At 36.1% G+C, this 8,503-nt stretch overlaps 2 protein-coding genes across 4 annotated transcripts in view; one reads left to right on the plus strand and one right to left on the minus strand.

Annotated features, from left to right (window-relative positions):
- The window catches only part of LOC107613525, a 60,642-nt gene that overhangs the window by 34,618 nt on the left and 17,521 nt on the right, over nucleotides 1-8,503 (plus strand).
- LOC107637270 (myosin-10) lies at nucleotides 5,831-7,443 on the minus strand. 3 transcript variants are annotated; one of them, XM_016340716.2, is made up of 3 exons: nucleotides 7,073-7,442; nucleotides 6,942-7,021; nucleotides 5,831-6,855 (listed from the first exon to the last, which is right to left on the minus strand). In XM_016340716.2, exons 1-3 carry the CDS (start codon nucleotides 7,161-7,163, stop codon nucleotides 6,106-6,108), a joined length of 921 nt encoding a protein of 306 aa, XP_016196202.1. In that variant the 5' UTR covers nucleotides 7,164-7,442; the 3' UTR covers nucleotides 5,831-6,105. The 3 variants fall into 3 exon arrangements, with proteins under 3 accessions (XP_016196202.1, XP_016196197.1, XP_016196189.1); XM_016340711.2 differs by having other exon boundaries at nucleotides 5,831-6,843; nucleotides 6,942-7,443; XM_016340703.2 differs by having other exon boundaries at nucleotides 6,942-7,443.

An 8,503-nucleotide genomic window follows, 5' to 3' on the forward strand; every position in this document is an offset into this window, starting at 1 on the left:
TAAAAAATAATAATAAAAATTTATAGTAGAAATAAAAAAATAAACTCTAAATAACTATTTATTGAAAAAATTTATGAGTCAACTAATCTAAATTAGAAAAATCCACCATTCAATTGTCAAAATAATTGCTTTAGATCGGAAAAAGTTTTACTTATATAGATTGCACTTAAATGAAAAAATTCATCAAGCAATTGTTTTAAGAGAAATAATTTTTTTATTTTGAACTCAACATTTTTATGATTGAGTTTTTATTTCATACATAGTAAATTTAATAATTGTTGATTTTGATATGTCTTTATCGGAATCTCAAAAACTCGGAGCTCGAGCCTACAAGTATAAGCTACGAGTTGGGAGTACCCACTACGGGAAGTCTATGAATCCAAATAAAAAAAATTCAAGAAAATCATTTCGACATTCAAAGAGTAGAAGCATCGACTCTTGATCCAAGAATCACAATATGCAACTTTGAAAAAAAGAAAAAAAAATCTAATTCCCAAACTCATAAATCGAGGTGATAACCTACGATTGATAGAAGTTATGGTCAGAGTTCAGACTTTATAAAAAAAAGGTAAGCAAAATAAAAAGCTCCACCTTAAAGGATGAGATGCTTTGGGGATCTGTTCTAGAATATTTCTATAAGCCCAATACTAAGAACCCGGTTCAAGAGTATAAGAAGTTTTAAGGAACCAGTTTGATGATTAAGTATTCTTTCGGATTCCAAAGCATATGTAACAAAGAGAACATTAACTTCTCATAACTCATTCTAATGTCTAATAACCCAATTTTATGAGGTTAATTCTTACATTGTAACCATCATTCTATTATTAAAGGAGGATGTTACGATATTAACTATATAAAGGCCTAAGAGCATCATACGAAGGGAGACCAGAATAAGACATCAAGCATTTTATGAAAAGAGCAACCCACATAAGAGACGCTCATAACATCATAACCTCACAATATATGCACTATTTCAAATACGTGTACTAAGGTATGATCTCTAACTTAGTTCTTCTTGCGACCTATGCTAACTTGAGTGACGGAATCTTTGCAGGAACACCCTCACCATTGGGAATGATAAACTCGAAATAGGAAGATATCACCAACATAGCTTCGGCGAGAAGGAGGAACAACAAGGTTGATGCACTGGTCATTAATGGAAGGTTGATAAGGAATCAAGCTAGAATCAAGATTGCGATTAGGGACTTTTACAAAGACTTGTATCATCAGGAGAAGTCGCCATTCGTGGGGTTTAGAGACGGTCTGGTGGAGAGAATCAGTGAGGATGATGCTATGGCTCTGGAGATACAGCCAACTTCTGAGGAGGTTAGAGAAGTAGTGTGGGATTGTGTTTCATCTAAGGTGCCTGGTAGTGATGGCTACAACATGAACTTCATAAAGAAGTATTGAGAAGAAATTGGTCCTGAATTCACGGGAGCGGTATTGGAATTTTTCCAGTCTTCCAGATTACTGGCGGATGCTAATCTCACATGGGTTGCGCTGGCCCCTAAGTTTACTGGAGCAAAGAAAATCAAAGATCTCAGGCCTATTAGTATGGTCGGGTGTGTGTACAAAGTCATATCAAAGATGATGGTCAGGAGAATGCGAGCAATAATGCCACGACTTGTAGGTGAGACACAGAGTGCATTTGTTAAGGGGCAGAAAATACATGACGGGGCACTCATTGCATGCGAAACTGTTCAATGGCTAAAACAGAGAAAGAAGAAAGCGGCGATAATAAAGTTAGACTTCCAGAAAGCATATGATAGAGTTAAGTAGAGCTTCGTGGATCTTGTTTTACAGAAAATGGGATTTGGAAGAAGGTGGAGAGGGTGGGTTATGGAGTGCGTAAGTACTGCCTCTATGTCAGTATTGATAAACGGTTCGCCCTCTCAGCCATTTAAGATGGAAAGGGGCCTACGACAAGGTGATCCACTGTCTCCTTTCTTGTTCATCCTCGTTGTTGATGTCCTACATAGAATGCTTGAGGAGGCAGTTAGAAACGGGCAAATTTCTCCGCTACTGGTTGGTAGAGATCATATTGAGCTGTCGCATCTTTAGTTTACAGATGACACCATTCTGTTCTGCCCCCAAGAGGAAGAGACCGTGAAGAACTACAGGAGAATACTTTGCTGTTTTGAGTTGATGTCGGGGTTAAGCATCAACTTTGATAAATCAAGCTTGATTCCTGTTAATTGTGAGGCTCAGTGAGTTCAACGTATGTGCTGCGTGCTGGGGTGCCAGGAAGCCGCCCTTCCAATAAAATATTTGGGGATCCAGCTAGGAGCTAATCCAAGGTTGGTGAAGACTTGGAAGCCAATTGTGGACAAAGTGGAGGAAAAATTCAGCCTATGGAAAGCCAAGGTTCTTAATAAAGCCGGTAAATTGGTACTCATCAAATTGGTACTGAATAGTCTCCCTGTATATTATTTGAGTCTGTATAGGATGCCAAAGGCTGTTACGGATAAGCTTATTTCCTTACAAAGAAGATTTTTATGGAGTAAGGAGGATGGTAGGAATGGTATGGCATTGGTAAGGTGGGAGGTGGTGCAGGCGCCCAAAAAATTCGGTGGGTTGGGTGTTGGGGATGCCATGCTACGGAACACAGCCCTTCTCTTTAAGTGGTGGTGGCACTTTTCAAAGGAGGATTGCCCGCTGTGGAAGAAGGTGGTTTGTGCTTGTAATAACCTTAACCCAGATGTCTTGCTGTCCTCTCAGACTTTACCTAGCAAGGGGGCCCTTGGAAGGATATCTGCCAGATACAATTCACGAGTCAGCAAGTAAGACAGAAGATAATCACTGGGCTGGCTATGGAGGTTGGTGATGGAAGAGGGACTCAGTTCTGGGAGGATGTCTGGTTGCGTGGTGGTGCTTTGAAAGTCTAGTTTCCGAGGCTTTTCTCAGTCTCAAACCAAAGAGGATCTTTTATAGGGGATTGCGGGTTTTGGGATGGGGTTGAGTGGATATGGAACTTCCAATGGAGGTGAGAGCTATTCTAATGGGAGTTGGATCTAGTGAACCAATTGCATGAGGTATTAAGACTGGTCAAACTGGCTTACAGTAGTGAGGATCAAGTTGTATGGAAATTTGATAAACAAGGGGTCTTTTCTACTAAATTTTTTATGCAGGTACTACAGGAGGACAACCTTCAAGAGGATATAACAAGCTACAACTTTACAAGGACAATTTGAAAAGGTTTAGTCCCACCAATAGTTGAACTGTTTGTCTGGTTTGTATTGACTGGTAGGGTTAATACGAAGGAGAGGCTGAGTCGATTGGGAGTCATCCACCAGGAAGATATTCTATGTGTGTTTTGTAACAAGAGTATTGAATATGTTCACCACTTGTTCCTTGGCTGTGATTTTTCTTGGCAGGTTTGGTGTGCTTGGTTAGCATTCGTTAGAAGGCAATGGTCATGCCCGGGGACGCTGAAGGAACATTTTATAAGTTGGACTGAGATATCAGCTAGCAAGGAGGAGCACAAGAGGTGGTTGATGGATTTTTGTGCGATTATCTGAAACATCTGGCTAGAAAGGAATAGAAGGATTTTTCAGAACAAAGAAAAAGGGGTTGTTGAGGTCATCCATATGTCCTTCATGAACTATCAGGAGTGGTTAGGTGTAGATCCTTTTTGTTGTTGATGGCAATGCCGGAGATGACAATGGAATAAACAGTAGTCTTACTTGGAGTTGGATAGCTTAGTTTATGGTTTACTTGGTTCGTTTGTTATTGTACGCTCGACTTGATGTGTTGAGCTTCTTTCTTAAAAAAAAAAGGAAGATATCGACAACATCGTGTCTCTAACCTTCTAACCTACTCTCTACAACTTTGTTCAAGTAATTCCTAAACTCAGAAGATAAAAAATACTTCTGAACAAAAAAACATTAGAAATTGAAGATCTGTTCTTTAACCAACATTTTCAAAGTTTTCAAAAAATGTCTAACCAATTCAAAATCATTCAAATAGTCATATATAATTAAAATTTAAAATCATTAACTAACTAATAACAACTATAAACTAACAAATAAGAACCATGGACCATAATTTATACAAATTACAAATAATAATCTATAACCGTAAATCTATAAATTGAAATAGGCATAGGCTAATAGCAATAATTTGTTTAAAAAAATTACATAAAACAGGAGCGTGGCTATACTACTGATGTAGAAGCAAAAGTAGCGAAAAAGAATGGATGAACGAAAAAGAATAAAAAAGTCAATTTTCACTAAGAAGAAGGAGGCGCAGTGGCGAATAACTGTACACATCCCGTGCGAACAGAGATGACGAGTACAAAGAAATAGAGAATGGAGTTGGTAATGATAGTGAAACGACAAATTGTTGTAGAAGCTTGCTCTGGAAAGAGAAGAGTAACAAGGGAGGATGAGAGAGTAGATGTGGGAATGGCAGCACCGTGATGAACGCCGGTAGAAACGTACGAATTCAACGGCCAAATAAAAGTGACAAAGGATAAAAGAAAGAGTGGAAGTGAAAACGACGCATAATTCACTTGCCCACTCTCTCGCGAGTTTGAACGAATTTGTCCGAATCTATCCTGGTACGGCCAAATCTATCCACAAACGAAGTTGAGTCCGAATCAACTTCATCACCTAGAAATATAAATTTCTGAGTTTGACAACAATACTTAGAAGTATTTACAATATTTGCATTATTTGATTCTCCAAATGTATTGTGAGATATCTAACAAAGTTTAAGAGCTTGCATGTATATATATTAGAATTAAAGAAAGACCAAAATTTAAATATCACCGTACATTCGTACATATTTATGTAGAATATAAAATAAAACATTTTTACAATTAAAATTGTTATTCATATACTAAAATCAGTCATTAGTATATTTATGTATAAATATATATGTAGTTTAATTTATAATTTTAAATTTAAAATAAATACAATATTTTTTAAAAAATTAATTAATATTAATTAAAAAAATTGATTCCCTAACATTACTCTTGGAATAATAAGCCTCATCAACAACACGGTTACTTAAAATACAAAATAATGGAGAAAGCTAAGACTACATCGATAAAAAAGAACAACCCTTCATAAATTTCAAACACGTTTCACTTAACCAAACAATGCGGATGAAGCAAACTTGCAAGTTCCAATGAAGTTTTTTTAAAGCTTTTTTTTTTAATCTGGATTCTATTGTTTACGTTTTTTGGGGTTGGTATCTGGGTTCTATAGTTTTGTGAATAGATTGTTGGACTTGGTTACGACTTACGAGGGCTCCCCTTGGAATCCAAAACAGAAAAAGAGATAAAGAAGTCCCCTAATTCTCTCTTCAGTTACGTTGTGCAATATCGTAATCATTTACCTTGGCCTTTTTTAAGTTCCTAATATGATGCTCAGCAATTTAGGATCCATCTAACACGAATTTTACTTTGAAGAACGTTTTAATATCAACATGGTAAATAGACGCACACAAGAAAAATTGTCCCTTGTGGGGCTCACACGGCATGGTAGCAAGACCAAGCAGAGTAATTGGGTCCATCCTAAAGAACCATACATACATGCCAGCAAAGAAAATAGCAGAAATTATAGGCGCATCATCAGGAATAATGCTACATTCATGTCCATCAAGATTCTTGGTAGAAACTACTATGAGCTTTTACTTAATAAGTCAAAGTTCATCATTCAATCTCTTGCTTGTTCTCTGGAAAAAGATGCATTTTTCCATTTAAAATTTGGTTAGAATCATTGATGATGCTTGTTCCTACTTCCCATGTGTTTATTTTTACTTAAAACGGTGCTAGTTGCCACAATATCTTCCAATTACCATCAAAATGTTTCTTTGCAGCCATTGATAATGAATTAAACACATTATATATCAAGATAATGCATGACATGATTCCAAATAACAAATACTGATTGCTATGGCAAAAGAGAAAACATAATGTTTTGGTTTTACAGAAAAGTATCAGCAGGACACAAATTTCGCCATGCATGCTGTCTGCTATAACTCTAGCATGATTACAACTGATCAAAGGACAAATATATTTATTTTCAACAAATCTGAAAAAGTGGAAGCTGCAAGAGGAAACAAGTGAATGGAATTTGATTCACTCTGTGTGTCAGATAGTCAACGAAGCAGCAGCTGTTGTTGGTCTTCATTATCAAGGCTTACAATGTGGATGGTAGATGAAAAAAGAGCATTAAGATTGGGAGGGGAATCTACTTTAATCACTGGCTCATTAACCAAGCCTCTTCTGAATTCCTCATCTGCCTTTTCAACACCCTTTGATCTTAAGAAACTGTTCAGATAATCCACCAACTTGAGCATCTGATTATGCTTGTCTTCAAGGGAGATTCTTGCATCAGCCAGCTTCATCTGAATACTTTCTTGGCGCCACAGATCGGCCATTTCAAACATGCTCCTCTCTTGTTCAAATTCCTCCTGAATTTTCATGAAATCGCTTTGTAATCGCTCGACTTTAGCCTTGTCTTCTCCAATCTGCATAGCCAATTCATTGCAAACTTGCTCAATCAATTCTCTTTGTTTTCTCTCCTCATCATAGCGTATCCTAATTTGATTAACGCATAGGTTGGCCTTGGCAAGCTCATGTACCAGTCTCGCATTCATCTTCTCCATCCTCTCTCTACTTCTCCTTTCCCTTCCCAACTTCTCCTCTAATTCACCTGCCAATTGTTGCAATTTCTTCTTAGACGATTTGTTTTCGGCTTTCAGGTTATCGATGCAGCTTTGAGCTCGAAGCATCTCTGATAGCAAAGCAGAGACAACAGAGTCACTCGTTGCTTTTCTTTCTTCAACAATCTTAGCAGCCACCTTATTCGACTTTCTCAAACCCCAATTATCTTCCTTCATAACATGCTTGTATCAATTGAAGTAATTGAGTAGAGATATATAGGATAAATCTAAGGAAAGTAATTAGGAATCGAATTCGAATAGCATAATACCTTGCAGTCAAGACCAGAAACCTCGAGAAAGCAGAAGTGCCATAACGCTGCGGCGAGCTTCCTGGCAGAGAGGTCGGGTTTTGGGGAGCGGTGGCGGAAGGTGACGGGAGAAGCATTGGCTTTAGCATGATGTATATTGCATGACCATCTTCCGAAGAGTGAGTTTTCGTGTTTCCGGCGGCGAGGGATCGCCGGAGTGTGGGTCCCGCCGAAGGAGTTCATTTCATTTTATGTGAGTGAAAATGAAAAAAGAATAAGTGGCAGGTGCTTGGAATCTGAAGAGTTTATGAAAGGTTTTAAAAGTTAAACAGAGTAGCACCATTTTACCTGCTTTTAAGACACCCTCCCCCTCAAAAGACGTTATTATATTAGATGGAAAATTTAATACAAGAGGTTATATGTGATGCGGACATAATATAAACTCGCCAAAACTGAGTGTGACATATAATTGACTGCATTAAAATCCAGGATCATATGTTAGAACATAATGATGAATCAACCTAACATGAATAACCACTTAACCACTCACTTGAAAGTAATGTATAGATCAAGTGTATCAGCGGCGTTTTATGGTTGTGCCACTCCTTTCAATTTATTGCTACTTTCAGAATTTATTAATTACTATTTAACTTTGGTATTTTGTTACTCTAAATTGTAAAACCAATGTTATTAGTTCATTAGAATTTATTATTTTTGATCATCACTTATCCATTAATTCAATTCCTTTAGTCTAATTCTATTAGTCTAATAATTTAACAACATATTTTATTTCACACTTTTAAATATTAATAGTTAACTGATGAATAAAAACAATAAATTTTTATAGTCGTCTAGAATTACTTGAATTTTAATTTATGCACTAAATTAACGAAGATATATAGTAAAGAGTCGTGACAAGTGTACAGAAATTTCTGCATTAACTTATTATATGTGTAACTATATGCGTAACGTTGTTTTTGCACGTTCTTTTCTTAAATGCGGGATTTTCCCCTTAATTAAAACTTGCGTGCATGCATGATGCATCAGCAATTCAGCATAGTTGAATTCAATTGTAGTACTCAATAATCATGCAGGTTGGCTTGACATTGATCCACTGCTACCTCTTTCTCTTTGTTTGATTATTCCAAGTTCCAACATTAATGTATGACTGAATGACACTTGCATTAAAACAGAACAACATACAAAGGTACTTTCAACCATTCATCTCTCACTTTTATGAATAATTGTCTCCTAAAATTTTAACACACGTAAAAATATATTTAGAATAACAGAAATTAATATTCATGTAGTAAACTAGTAAAAATAATAAGTACAATAATTTAGTATCCATAATTTGTTCCCTCAATTTCCCCTTTATAATTTCAATAGTTAGTTCTATTATAATAATTATTTCACAATTTATACTAAGTTGTCTTTTTTTAAATAATACAATGCTTTAATTTTTCTAAGGTACGATGTGCTTGTTTAAAAAAAAAAAAATTCAGTTATTTGTAAATGAATAATTTTTTAATTTATATTTAATAGAAGTGCCAAAAACAAAATACAAACAAATTATTCTCTCA

Source organism: Arachis ipaensis, chromosome B01 (assembly GCF_000816755.2).
Source record: "Arachis ipaensis cultivar K30076 chromosome B01, Araip1.1, whole genome shotgun sequence".
Classification (NCBI taxonomy): Eukaryota; Viridiplantae; Streptophyta; class Magnoliopsida; order Fabales; family Fabaceae; genus Arachis; species Arachis ipaensis.

Coding starts and splice junctions, on each gene's coding strand:
- LOC107637270 (XM_016340703.2), bottom strand. CDS start 7,163: ATGAACTCCTTCGGCGGGACCCACACTCCGGCGATCCCTCGCCGCCGG. Junction 6,856..6,941: donor TTTCTGGTCTTGACTGCAAG/GTATTATGCTAT, acceptor AATTGATACAAG/CATGTTATGAAGGAAGATAA.